We start from the raw sequence: 15,633 nt of genomic DNA, 5'->3' as shown, positions 1-15,633 counted from the left end.
AATCTGTTCATTCACTGATCATTTAAGGAAAAAGAGCTAGATGCACATTTTATATATACATTTGAAAGATTTATGTAGAAAGAATGTCAGATTTAAGACAGGATACCAACAACAATAGAAACCAAACAATAGAAAATCATTCTTTAAAAGGCCATATTACTCTTATAGACATAATTACCCTAGGGTTGAACATGCAATGACAATTGAGGCAACTGAAACTTATTCAAAAGATAAAAGAATAGGAACGATGATTATACTTTCTACATTTTAGGAGAACTTAGACATATCGTACCTGAACCTTATGAGATTTTTTCCTTTTTACTTCAAAAATAGCAGTGTCACCATCAGCACCAAGAATAAAACAATAACAACACATGCAAGAATAGAATACATATTCAAAATCTTGAGACTTAACAGAGTTTTCCCGAGACTTGCAAATGACTTGCAATGAGACAGTGACCCTGCTGCCTAGAAAGAGTTGCTTCAGAAGCAGGAGGTGCTAAACTTTAAACAAAATCATAGAACTTCTCCAATCTTTCCTCTCTTACTGAGTCTATGTCTTAAAGTGCCGTAAGTCTTGTTGACAGTTATTGCCACATCTATTGGCACAGTCAGTGTCAGTTTGAAAAGAGTTTTGCAGCATAGCTAGGGCCCATTACCTGTCCCCCGTCTTCTCTTACAATTTATTTTCACCCCAGCAGGCAACACCTCACAATGTCATTAATTTGTTAGGCAGCTTGTACTTTTCCCGTACAGCCTACTTTAAAGAGGGCTTTTATAAACAGCTCTGTGCATCACCAATAATGCAGTGTACCTCTGGGAGGGCATCAGAAATTTAAGAGCAGCAGGTACAACCTCAACTGGTTGCTGAGGTGACATGGTCTCTGCTGCTAGATCAGTAGGGGTGGTCATGGTGATTAGCCTATGTGGTTCCCAGGAAATCAGTACTGTGGACATTAAAATCTTAAGAAAGTGAGAGATGGTAGATGTGCAACTTTTAAGGGGAAGGCAGGAAGCAAATAATGTGTTCTGTGATTCACCATGAGGAAGAAAGGCACCAAGAAATTACCTGCAAAAGCAAGATATTTCAGCCATCCCAATACCTGACAAGAGTTGAATGCATTCTAACCAACTTTCATTGGGACAAATCTAATAAAAAGTGCCCCATTCTTCAGAAGGGATGATAAAAAAACAATTTAAATCAAAAGTGGATCAGAAAGCAGTCAGTCTAATTCTCCATTAGATCTCATTTAAAGACTTTAAATCTTCAGAACTCTACTACTTTAATCATAATATTTTTTTTTTTTTAGAAAAAGAAAAACTTTCCATCAACTGAAACATCGATATTATTTACTTTTATAATTCTGTGGCATCAATATTAATTCCTAGAAGGGTTATTTGTTCCATAGCTAGAGAATGACCCCTTAGTTTCTGCCTCCTCTCTCATAAATGGAAGCCAAATTTTGGAAGTGTTTCAAATATTCTAGAGTGGTAGTCTTGTGCATATTTTAAAATTTATGGAATAATAAGAGGATCACCTTATATTTCTGTAGTAAATTATTTCTTAAAATGTATTGATATGTACAAAACACCTAATGAAGTAGAAAAGTCAGAAATGTTTATGTCCATTTCTATAGGTTATGAAACAGCCTTGGCAAAGACAGTAATTGGTCTGAGGTCACAGATTTCTTTCTCTCTTTACCATAGAACTTATTACAGCCAGGTCCTTATATTCTAGGACACTAAAAACTGAAGCCTGTCTAGAAGAAATTCAGTAGTCTTCTATGTCCATGTTGAAAGTCGTTTTTAACAGGGGCTGCTGACTTGAAAAGAAAGTAGAAGGAATGAAGGCTGGGTTAGAACAGAATTCTGTGTAAGATAAACCGATTGATGTGATATTTTAGTCTTTTTTTTTTCTTGCCCATGGAATATCACACACCTCATGTGAAAACATAAAAAGAAAGAAAGGTCAGTACAGTATTGGGACTACTGTCTTCTGGCAGAAGCTATTGTCTTCTGGTCCACAAGTAAGTGTAACAGTGGCACAGGGTTCTATGAAGAGAGTGAGTTGTTCAGTTACTGTGGCAGGAATCACTAAACAATGGCCCTTCTCATCTGGAGGTGAAATACTGATGAAATCTGAAGAATGCATTATTCTCAAGGGATGACACATAGCACAAGAAAAGGAAATAAAGACAGAAAATAAGGAATTCCTTTCTCCTGTCTACCCATTTCCATCCTCCTTTCCTTTGGGATAATGGTGTAATGATTTGTTTCTTAGAGAACCTTGTTTTGTTTTTCCCCACTCTGGGTTCCCTCTTTGAAAACAAAACTAAATGCCCTCTGCTTTCCTCTAAGTTAGTGCTTTGGTTCCCTGATTTTCTAATCAGGATTTGCAAAATTATTTGTGTTCAAGTAATGTACTTATTTTGTGCTTCATTTTGACATCTGCATGTCTATTAGCCTTTCTTCGTAAACTAAATGTCTATATGCAAATATATACACCCATGCACACATGCGCGCACACACACACACTCTCTATTGCAACATGTATATACAAGGCATTTTATCTGAGTACTCACTAGTAATTACTCTTATTTACTAAAGTCTACCATAGGAGTTTAAAATTTCAGTTTTTTTAGTTTAATTCAACTTTTATTTCTAAAGTAATTCATTTATTTCATTTTTGGTTCTTTTCAATGTTTTGGATAACAAAATGGCTCTTGAGTTGCAAAGGAAGTGAAATTTCAGTATCTTCTATAAACAGCACATTCATTCCTTTCCTCAAGAATGAAAACACCTGTTACAGTTCCTTTTTGATTGCTGACTTTTACATGAACATTTGGATGAAAAGTAATGTTTACAAAGACAACTTATGTATAAAATATTCAGAAACCAAACAGTAGAAAAGAAAAACAAAAAAAGCAAATAGAAATTTAAAGTAGCCTATCTTAACAAAAACAATTATGATAAGAATTTATTAAAATCTTTTAAAAGAAATAGTTTTCATTAATAAAAAAACAGAAAATATATTAATCAAGAATTTAAAAATAATACCTCACTATAAAAATGTACAAAGCCTCCAACTGGAAATAGCACTGTTAATATGGCAGCATATTTTAGCTATATACTTTTCAAATGAGACATACAGACTAATTCATTGCATATCTCTGAGAGCTCCTTAAATCCTACACACATTTTAAATAGCTATTTAAATTTGATACAATTACTGTCTTTTTAAAATCAAAAGAGTATTTTCATACTTTTAGACTGAGCAAAAGATACATTGACACCTTGTTTCCTACTAAACTCACTAGATATTCTGGTACTCTAGGCTTGGTGAGCTGGCCAGAGTGAGGTTGTGAGGAAAAGACTATATGGGGAAGAAAGTATTTATCATCAAGCACAGAAAATTTGGCAAAACCATCACTAATGAACATATTTCATTTTTACTCAATTACTTACTAAAGAAATTTAAGCATGCACTTGCATGTGATCATGGACAGCTTATTTCACAGCACCAACCTGTGCAAATAGGAAATGACATGTCTCAGACCTATTTTCTATGGAAGTCACATTTTTGTGCACATGAGTCTTTTTAATTTTGAAAAGACCTTTAATCATAAATTCCATAAAGATTTCTTTCAGTAAATCTAAAAATGGAATGTTTTATGATAATGATTGGTTTTCCATTGCTTACTGGTTTTCTAACAGGATACTTTGAAAATTTGAATGCCACAGACTTAGTAAGAAAATATGTTTTATGTAGTTTTTTGGATGGAGAAGGATTTTTAGGAAAAAAAGTCAGTATGCTAAGGGCTTTAAGTATCAGATGAGATACGAATTTAAATCATTCTGCAAAAGAAAATTCTTTAATGCTTTCTGGTGTTCATTGCTTTTTGAAAATGTTGTTGTCTGTGTTTCATTCACAGAAATTCAGCTTTGCAAATAACAACTGATTCTTTCATTAAATCAGAACCAAATTACTAATCTCAGTATTAATGGTTAGCTTTGACATGCTTAAAAAGGGTAGAAAGTACTTAATAGACCTGTCTTCAGCCCTGAAATGAACAACTGTTCAGGGAAATGGAATTGTTCAAAGATACATTTTCTTTCTGCCAATCTGTGAAATATAATATAATTATTCTCTTTTAATGAATCTCTCAAGGAGGAGCAATCTTTCAGAGCTTGAACAGGTAAAGTATAATGATAATGGGAGAAGCTTTGTAAATAAAAGGATGAAATGAGATTGTTATTTTGTGCCATATTATGGGATAATTAGAATAACAGTGCAGCATTCATCAGGCATTTGAACTTTCTCAAAAAAGCTCCCCAGGGCTCATTTAAATTAGTCATGTTTATCCATGGAGATTTTTAGTCTTATTTCAAATGACTGTCACCTTATAATATTCAGACCTCAATATTTAGCTTAATTTGATTAATAGCTGATACTGTACAGCAGCCAACACACTCTGCCTAAAATAGACATTGAAAAAAATCCCTGAGTTTATAAATTCATAGTTTATCAAAGAAAGAACAATGGAAATATTTTTATTCAGCCAGGAGAGTGATTATACAGTGTGGAGGGACTAGGAAACTACATGCACCTCCCATCTATTTCCACAAAAACAGAGTGGGCTGGATACTGTCCAAGAAGCTACCGTCCCTATGTTAATTAGCTCATATAACACAAGACTGTATTCATAGAAACTAAATTCATGGCAATGGAACTCTCGTGATTAGTTGCTTTGGTTAACTCAAATTCATGCAGCTTAAAGATAATTATGTAGAGGGTGGGATTTGTTTCTTTCAAGAAACAGGTTCCTTTGCTCTCCATTGGACCCTCCTAGCACCCTTCATGGTAAGATAAATGTGTGCAAGCAGAACCTGGTGGTAGAGGACAGCCATTTCATCACATCCATTAAGGTTATCCGAAAAAAAAAAAATAGTTATAAAATAAAGAAAGGCAAAATGTTAATAAAAGTCCAATATCTCTCCTCGTATGACGTGAAATCTCTAAATGAGATGTCATGTCACACGATGGTACAAATGAAGTCTTATTGTTAATTAGGTTATAGTTTTTCTTGGTTATTATTTTCTGTCTTGATGGGAGAAAAAACATGGTTTGGAATACCAATGGAAATAGTGAAACCGTGATTTATGTTTTACATTTTATATAGTTGATTTCATGTCTTTTTGATAGTTTTTTCATGCTTACAATTTTAAAAAATCCTCCCTAATTTTTTGCCATATGCCATGATAATAGAAAAAATTGTTGTAAGTTCCGTGGGAGACATCCATCACCCCAGCTTCAAATCATCACCCTCAGAGGTCAAGATTACTATAGGACTTTATATTTAGGAAATTTGTACAGATAGCCTCATATTTGGAATCTCTGTGTGACTACTATTGGAAAGCATGCTCTACAAGAGTTACTTAATTACTTAAGCATTAAATAATTGGTCAACATTTATTTAGCTTGGAAATCTGTTTTGTAATGCTACCAAAGCATAAGTTATATTGACTTAAAATTACCATGCAGCCTTAACCTGGGTAGAAGACCTGCCATAATTTCAACAGATACAGTATTGGACACCTATGTCACAGAAACAAATAAGATGATAATTTTATCACTGATATCAGACATCAACATCTACAGAAAATGGCCCATTAATCTGTACTTTTCATCCTTCTCTAAAGTTACAAATAAAATCAATAGCTAGAAATGTAGAAGGATCTCAGAATAGCATTTATCATTTTGAAAACAGAAGGTATTCTGCCTCAAAAACCATATAAGATTAACAGCCTGAGCCATAATTATAATAAAAACCTCAAGTAAACAGGTTCCTTTCCTTCTCTCCTTGCATCTATTAATTGATTGCAAAACCATGTATTTTTAAAAATGCAACTGCTACTACTAAAAACTCATTTTTCTCAAATGCTATTTTGAGATAGCATTTGCTCCTTGTTCTGCCATTCCTATCTACCTTTTTGGATTTTATCCGTTTTCCTTATTTCAACTTGTTTTCAGCAATGACCTCTTAATGGTGATGATTTCATTTATGTATTAGAAAACACAAATATTATGTTAAAATTATTACTTATCTGTTATATTCAATCCAAAATGATTTTGCAGCCCTACCAATTATACCATAAAGAGTTATAAAATTATATAGAATGTTTACACTAAGATTAGTTTCTAGGAGTATACTGCCTCTCAGGTTTTTAAAATTTGACTGTTCAACAAGGGAAAAGAGAGCAAAAATGATAGCCATAAAAAGGTATGTATTTTATATAGCTCCAGAAGGGATATAAGAATATTCTAAAGATTGTCACCTAGTGGTCCAGTTATTCCAAAAATATTAATTTATTCTTATTTCTGGCTTCTGCTTTCCAAATTTCTAAGAGGCTAACAGTTTCTGTGAAGTTTTTACAGTGCTATGAAAAATAGAAATTTTATAAATTCTCCTTGATAATATATATGCTTTTATAGGCCAGCTAGACCAAGATAAAGAGTATTTACTGTTATATTTTAAAAATATTTTTATTTTCATGTACAAGAAATATGTCTTATATTCTCTATTTTCTTTTTATTACTGCTTTATAAACTTTAACAGTGTGCCCTTTTGGAAAAATATAGAGTCATCACATTAAGATGCCCAGGTATATGATATAATCTTAAAATGTAAACAGCAATTTTGATATTTAGATAGATTTATTTTAAGTATGTACCATTATTTGCATTACCCATCGCTGAAAAACTTCAAAGGAGGCAGTTTAAAAACATACAATTAGGAACTCATTTTGAAACATCTCCTTAAAGGTTACTAGATAGCAAATGTTTGGATCTATCTATTTTCAGCCAATGAAAATATCATGGTATTAGTATATGCATATATTTCTATGAAATGCAACATCTCAAATGCCATGATCTTTTTTCAACAATTTTAACAACCAGGTATAATAATGCTGCATGAAATCCTTTTCTTGTTTCTAAATTTAATTGATTTAATCACTGAATTTAAATGCTTGGAAATTGTTCTGCTTGCCGGTGTTTGAATGCCAAATACATCATCTACAGTTCTAAAATGAATATTGCATTTATATTTAGACAATTTAAAACACTGCTTTCTAAAGTACCCTAAATAACCTATAGAGGCTGGGCGAGGTGGCTTATACCTGTAATCCTAGCATTCTGGAAGGCCGAGATGGGAGGATTACTTGCGTTCAGGAGTTCGAGATCAGGCTAAGCAAGAGAAAGACACCTATCTCTATTAAAAATTAAAATTAAAAATTGGAAAAATTAACTGGGCATGGTGGTGCACACCTGTAGTTCCAGCTACTCTGGAGGCTGAGGCAGGAGGATCACTTGAGCCCAGGAGTTTGAGTTTGTAGTGAGCTATGATTATGCCACTGCAGTCTAGCCAGCATAACAGAGTGAGACTGTCTCAAACAAAGAAACAGGCAAGAAAGATTCATAGAAATGTGTGGAAAAATTAATAATGATGCAGGATAAATGTATATTCACATCAACTTTCAGATAAATATAACTTTTAAAAGGTATACAAAGGGTTAGAGTCTTACTATTTAAATGTTCTTTGTGCAATTATCTGAGTAATACAATGTACAGCACACACAGATTAATATCATCTCTTCCAGAACTCACCACCTCCTTTTAAGGATAAAGACATTGAAGCTAGAAACTTTATTTACTTAGCTTCACAGGCAAAAGAAATTCAAGTTTTGCTAAGCTGTCACAGACATCATCTCATTTATTCTCTTTGATTAATTTTGTTTGGATTGTCTTGTTTCATTTTGTTTTTCTTCTTCATTTCTGAGTGTTTTTCAAAAAAATAATAATAAAGTCACTTAATGTAGAGACTCTTTAATAGCCAATCAGATACATAATCTCTCCCTACAGTGCACAGAGAAATCAGATTGGGTGGGATGAGGGAATGTTTGGGGTAAAGTACATGGAAAAGTTTATTCTGAAGGAAATGATACATACTAAATTTTATGCAAGAAGATGATGACGAATTTAAAAATGTTTACACTTAGTATTCACACAAAGCTATGCGAAAGATAGGAGATGGTGAAAGCTGCAATAAAAGTCTAGTGTAGTTTTGTAAACTTTAGTCTTTGTGGGTCTCACCTTCACAATTTTTGTGCTATTCAAGTTACCTTCTGTATTATTTTTTAGGTTAGTCATTCTATTCTATTTTTATTTAGATATACTGATTTTACAAAGAAAGTTTACATTATTAATGCTACTATAAACAATTTTCAAAACTTCAGCATTCCTTACCACGAAGTGAAGACAGTTCTAATAGTAAACACAAAACTATTAAACTTTAAAATATTTGTCTGTGTAGCTGCTAAACCATCTCATTTTCCAGACGTCGAGTGTTTGTTGGGTTTAAGGAATTCTGCCCAAAGGAAAAAATGAAGATTGGTAAATGTGAATGAAATCATTGAAAATTTCTTGCAGTATATATTGTTAATTAGTTTTTAAATAATTTTTTGTATGATAAGAACCTGGATAGTTGTATTCATATGCAGGGTAGACAGGCACCTACTTAATGAGGTTTCAAGCAAAAAGTCCAGCTGCTCCCAGCAGTACCTTCCTTAGCTTCTGGTAAATGCTTGAAACTCTATGATTTGAATATAATTACTTTTCCTCAGTGGTTAACAAACTTTTTAATGAAGTCAACAATTTTTTTTTTAAAATGAAGCAATATTTTAAAAATCAGTGAATAAGTGAGAAAATAGGGATTTTATTTGTATTATACAAATACATTTAAGAAGCTCAAATTGCTAATGTATTCAATAAATCAATCTACGATAATGGAGTTATTTTGTTGAAAACAATTGCAATGTCAAAGCCATCTTATTTTTCATTGATTTCTGCATTTTGTTTTTGTTGTGTGGAATTGGGAATATCCTGATACAAACATATGTGTAATTAAGTGGTATGAACTTTGCACATCTCACTTAGCCATCTTGAACCATTCTGATTCCATTACTGGAAAATGGAATAGCTGGACTTGCATCTTCAAAGCTAAATCAATTTGAATAACTAAAATGGTTCACATTCCTTGAGAGGTCCTGATGCTTGGTTAAAAAATTCTTTTCAACGGTGTCTTTTTTTTTTTTAATATCAGAATATTATGAGGGTACAAATATTTTGGTTACATATAATACCTTTGCCTCACCTAAACTACAGACCAATATCCCTCATGAATATCGATGCAAAAATCCTCAACAAAATCTTAGCAAACTGAATCCAACAGCACAACAAAAAAATAATTCATCATGACCAGCTGTGCTTTATCCCAGAGATGCAAGGTTGGTTCAACATACGCAAATCTATAAATGCAATTCACCACATAAATAAAAGCAAGAACAAAGATCATATGATTCTCTCAAAAGATGCAGAAAAAGCATTTGACAAAATCCAGCACACATTTATGATAAAAACTCTTAGCAAAATAGGCATAGATGGGACATACCTTAAAATTTTTAGGGCCATATACAATAAACCCACAGCCAATACCATACTGAATGGGGAAAAATTGAAAGCATTCCCACTTAGAATTGAAACCAGACAAGTTTGTCCACTATCTCCACTTCCATTCAACATAGTTCCTTTTTTGTTTTTTTAATTTTTTTTTTTTAAGTCCTCACTCAAGCACTGAGAGGACTTAAAAAACGTGGTGAGTTTTTTTTTTTTTTTTAATTTCAGACTATTATGGGGGTGCAAATGCTTTGGTTACATAAATTGCCTTTGGACCCCCTGAGTTAGAGCCACATGCCTGCTCATCCCCCAGAGAGTGCACGCCACACCCATTAGGTGTGAATTTACACATCCCCGGCTCCCTCTCCCACCTGCCCAACACCTGATGAATGTTACTTCCCATATGTGCACATTAGTGTTGACCAATTAGTACCAATTTAATGGTGAGTACATGTGGTGTTTGTTTTCCCATTCTTGTGATACTTTACTGAGAAGAATGGGCTCCAGCTCCAACCAGGATAATACACAATAGGTAGTTCACCATTTTTTTATGGTTGAGTAGTACTCGATAGTATACATATACTACATTTTATTAATCCACTCACATATTGATAGGCTTTTGAGTTGTTTCCACATCTTTGCAATTGTGAATTGTACTGCTATAAACATTCAAGTCAAAGGTGTTTTTCATCTTTGACAATACAAGTTTACGACATAATATAACTTACTGTTTCAGATATTCATTCAAAGCTTTGATTAGTCAAATTTATTGTATTCTACACACGCACCTGAAATGTTTCAATTTCATTTCTGGCTCCTTAGTTGCCATTGTGAGCATGTTTAATTACAAAATCTTCTCTGATAGAAGTCTGAGTGATATATAAGCCATACAAGCCTATTCTTTGTGGGAGCTAGTTAACTAATACAATTTTTTTATGAACAAAAATACACCTAAATAGTGATCTTCATTTTCATTTGAAGTATAGATATTGTCACCTTGTTTTCACTTCCACTGATGGTTATACACTGTTTGGTGCTTGTGCTAAACAAAAGCACCTGAGATGGCTGACCTTTCAATTGCATGTGGTTCTAATGCACTGTGGTGATAATGTGCCCAGTCGTACAATTTTCCTATTAAATATGCAAAGACATTTTTAAATGACCATTGCAGAGCTATAGAATTTCTAATCAATGCCACAGTTATTTACTTATTTATATGTGTATATGTATATATGTGTATGTGTATTAACTATCTACCTATCTATCTATCTAGAGAGAAAAAAGAAAAGGAGGAAAAAGAGGAAGAGAGAAGTTGTTTTTTTCTGGTAACATAAGTTAATGATTTTGAGAACTATTATTACAACAAATGTATTTTTATTATAGACTTTTTTATTGTTCCAAAATATGGCAATGAATTTGAACCAAGTTTTTACAGACTTGCTGAAGAATTGCAGTTATAACTCAGTGGAACACAGTTTGAAAAATAATGTTTTAGCTGAAGGCCTTTATATTTTTTAAAATGCAAATACCTCTACTTTCATCTGCCATCAGTCATTTATACATTAATGTGAATAAATTTATTAGACATCTCTCTGAGGTTAATTCAGAAGAGGGGGAGGCAAAGATGAACTTAGCAACTGAAAGACGTGGGAAAGATTTAATATTAAGGATAGGAGCATTGAAGAACAACTTGCCCCTACTTTACAATTTTGCTTAAAGACTGTGTTGTCTATATACAATACACTCATTTGTATTTATAAACACATACACATACAAAGAAAGTGTCTACTGAATTGAGTGTCAGTGTTCATATGCTTCAGAACTGCCTCCAATTATTTTAGAATATTTTGCTGGAACAATAATGTAATTAAATGAATTACTTATAATTTTGTTCAACTCTGAATTAAGTCAACAGTAAAATTTCCAACCAATGAATTTATTAATTGCCAATATTTTGATCTTATTAGGTGAGTGTCCTCAAATATAGGCAAATGGATTATGCAGTAGGAATCCCAGATCGTGTGCAGTTTAATACAAATGAGGATTTACTGCTCCAAATCCAATCTTGTACCTTTGGCCTGTGACATTTGTTTAAATTAGAATAAAAGTGTAAACTTTTAAAACAATTTAAATCCTTTTACTAAATAAAATAATTTATCTCTATCATGTGAATTTAGTAAAATGGTTCCCCCATTCTCACCCTCAAAACAGAAATTTTTTAAAGTTTGTGAAAACAAAAATCCATTCCAATATAGTAAAAATTCATGTAAAACTTCTGATAATTTTTACAGAGTTTTTAATTAATATTTTAAGAAAGAAAGAAGAAAGTTCTATTACCAAATTATTCATTTCTTTACACATTTGCTAACAGTGGAAGGTATTAATTTGTTCATAGGTTTAAAAAGTGTTGGACTAGAGCTGTATTTGTCATATTTCATTCTAAAGTTTATGCTTGTAATAATTTTATATAAATTTGAGAATATATTTAGATTCAAAATACTGATTGACCCTCACATGTAATAATATTGCTTTGTTATATCAAGAAATTGTAAACAAAATCAAGTGATAGAAATATTATCATTTAGGAAAGAGGCACATGCAGATATTCTCCGTAGTAAATTACATTTTTGGCTATTAAATGTAACATTTAAGAATTAACAGTATAAATATGAAATAAAAATTTAGAAGCATTTTGAGATACTTTTGTATATTCTTAAAATTTTTAAAAATTTGATAAAGTTAATAAAAAGACTAATTAACATATAATAATCTATTTTTTTAACATTCAGCTTAAAAGGTCATTCTTAGTACTAAGTTTATACCTCTAAAATAAAACTAAACCAAAACTATAAGCACAGTTGGTTAAAAAGGGAATAAAAATTGAGCATAATCAGTTATAAACATGCTTGTTATTGCTCATACAATAAACCATCAAAAACTCTCTGATTTTCACTGCTTTTTTCCCCATATTTGTACTGAGAAAAATGTATTACAAAGTTACAAACTTTGCACATTCCCACTTTCTCCTTTCCCAGTATTTACTGGAACTTGGTCCTAATAGTTCCATAGTAAAAAGCAAGAAGACAGAAAGCTGAGAGAGAGTTTTTCCGACAGTCATGGACACTGACAGTCTGTGACAATTCTTGAAGCTGGTTTGTCTGTGTTTTATTATGAACGTGCATTCCTGAGAAAAACATGCAAAGGAGGGTGAGTGAGCCCAGGCAAACGGCATGTCTGCCGCAGCTCCATAGAGAGTATACAGACTTTTGTCTGGGTGGAACATGGCCATGTGTTTTAGAAACTTTCATCAGCTCCATGGGTGGATACAGTTGGCAGCTGAGCCACTGAGAATCAGTTGGGATAAATATCTGGAATATGTGCATGCAAAGGACATGGCAAGTATTGGGATGTAGTGACCAAATAGAAAGATCAACCTGGAAATTATTTTGTATGTATTTTGTATACACATAGTAAAAAATTTTTGCAAGGAGGGAAGCAATGCATATGTATGTAGTACATAATAAATATAGTCTTTAAAACTGAAAGAGATTTTTTTTTTAGTTTAATCTTAGTATGGTCCTTAATCTAATTCTAATACTTAGAAATTTGTCACTATTTTTTACTACTAATCTGACATTTAAATTTATATTTAAGTACAAGTACAACCTTAAGGTCAATAACTTCTAGAAACTAACAATTATATTTATTTTGCCCTTATTATTCTCATTTTTACTATATATTTCTCCTTCAAAGTGAAATACTATTTTCCTCCATGTTTTCATATAGTTTTATTCTATTGTGAGCATAAAATATCTTAATTTATTTGTTAGAAACTTGCTTATACTAAACTATACAATTCTTCAGGATTACTTATACATTTTAAGGGCATCAAAACCACCTGTCATTGGCAGGTTGTAATAAGTATTTCTTTCAAGAGGATATCTAATACTTTCTCCATTAATCTTTGTCACCCTCATGGTACCAAATTCCACATAACAGAAGTCACTTCCTGCTGCTAAAACTTCCATCAGGTACCCAAGGACATCAAAACATAAACCTATTGCCCACCACCATCCAGCCCACCCACTTGCTTCACATTTTCCCTCCCTGCCTTCCTCTTTCCCTCCCTCCCTTCCTTCCTTCCTTTCTCTTTTTTATCTTCTATTGGGCCCTTAAGGCTGCAATATTTTGTCCTTGCTACACTGAACTGAGACAACATGTTTTATTGATTTCTTAATGCCATCAACGATATTAGGTAAATTCTAGAAGGGAAAAAATACTATAGGATAATATACACTTATTGGGGAGCAATAAGTTATTAGAATATCACCACTTTGATATCTTTATTTATGAAATCAATCAACAAGCACTAGGTATCACATTCCAATGTGAACTACATTACAATGGAGTTGAAAATCCTGATCCATATCTATTCTATCTTGTTTTGTTAGTTCTTTGTTCTCTCTTTGCTAGGCCTCTTATATGTTTTTATTTACTTGCTGGAAATATAGCAGCAGATAATCAAAATTTATCGTGGGATATTTAAACATTCCATTATATGCAGTACTTAGAACAATAGCTTAATGTAAGATAGCTTCAATGAATAACAAAAATCTTACAACTTCACCTTAAAAAAGCCTTAACTAGGCCCTTATTTTAGCAACTCAAATATCCTATCCAAGATGATCACATTCCAGAGGAGTTTAAGGTACAATATTTCCTATGTTATTATTCACTATTCAACATGTATTTTATTTTTCTTTGGGAAGAGTTATATCCAAAAAAGAATAATAAAGGAGGAAAAAATCCATGAAAAATATAGCCAGTTTATACACAATTTTAGAATGTATTATGATATAATTTTGTCACACCTGGGTATATGATGATAAGAAAAATACAATCATATAAATATACATATTATTATAGTGCAATGGAAGCTCTTTAATTTGAAGGTAGCTTTTGAAAGCAGATTAAGTAGCAATTTAATAATTAATTGTTAGAAAACTTACCCTGACTTGCAAACTTCAACTCTTTGGCATCTGTGAGAGTAGTCCTTTTGTCAGATCCTTTTTTCTCTATTCTGCGATGGCTTCGTCTTTTCTTAGACTCTCCCCAAAGATTGGATCCTCCATGCATGCTGGGTATATTCAAAATAGCAATTCCTTCCAGAGAGATGTTTATTAAATCTATCTGGACTCCATCACACTGATCAGTAAAAAGAACAGAAACAATAGGATATATTATCATTCTCTTCTTGATTTCTTCTTTTTCATTTCCTTATCTTTTAATAAGAGCTTTTAAATCCATAATATTGTCATTTCTAAATAAGCCTTTCAAGAACACTTAAATATTTACCCTAAATGTCAATATAAAAGATAAAGCAGCCTCTAACATTAACCAGTTATCATTAATAGTTCTTAAAAATGATCAAATTATATCAACGAGTTATCTTTGGTTATAATAGAAAACCTTTCAAAGAGACACATGTTAGTGTTTGCATATAAACATGTTAGTGTTTGCATTTATAAGCAGCCACAAATTTCCAGTGTGTGATAAAAAGGTTAATTCTTGGAAGTACAATCCAATTTTAGGCAGAAATTTTAATGATTGCTGGCTATTTAGAACATACTACAAGGCACTACTGGGGGAAAGTAACGAACAGAATTCATGATTCATAGTCTCACTTTTTTGGCTGAGAAAGAAGTGGCTTTAAAGATTTCTGTAAAAAAAGGCCTTGTGCATTGGCTCATGCCTGTAATTCTAGCACTCTGGGAGGCCGAGGAGGGAAGATGGCTTGAGCTCATGACTTTGAGACCAACCTGAGCATGAGCGAGACCATCTCTACTAAAAATAGAAAAAGTAGTAGTCCCAGCTACTTGAGAGGCTGAGGCAGAACAGCTTGAGCGCAGGAGTTTGAGGTTGCAGTGGTATATGATGACACCACTGCACTCTACTCGGGGCCACAGACTGTCTCAAAAAAAAAAAAAAAAAATTTTTTTTTTCTGTAAAAAGAAAAGTACAAAACAGTAATTCAAAGAGATTTCAATCACAATGGAGTGACCAAAGATAGTTTCCTGGATTAGATGAAGTTCTAAGCAGGATGCCAAAGGCAATGAGAA

At 32.5% G+C, this 15,633-nt stretch overlaps 1 protein-coding gene across 7 annotated transcripts in view; it reads right to left on the bottom strand.

Annotated features, from left to right (window-relative positions):
- DGKB (diacylglycerol kinase beta) overlaps positions 1-15,633 on the bottom strand; it is a 569,068-nt gene that overhangs the window by 146,637 nt on the left and 406,798 nt on the right. For all 7 annotated transcript variants that reach the window (XM_069461465.1, XM_069461460.1, XM_069461461.1 and 4 more), the window contains one exon: positions 14,524-14,719. In XM_069461465.1, coding sequence (XP_069317566.1) covers positions 14,524-14,719 — 196 coding nt within the window. The remainder of the gene's footprint in view (positions 1-14,523; positions 14,720-15,633) is intronic.

This window comes from Eulemur rufifrons, chromosome 29 (genome assembly GCF_041146395.1).
Source record: "Eulemur rufifrons isolate Redbay chromosome 29, OSU_ERuf_1, whole genome shotgun sequence".
Classification (NCBI taxonomy): Eukaryota; Metazoa; Chordata; class Mammalia; order Primates; family Lemuridae; genus Eulemur; species Eulemur rufifrons.
Note: the sequence above shows the minus strand (reverse complement) of the source record. Positions and strands in the feature narration are given on the sequence as shown.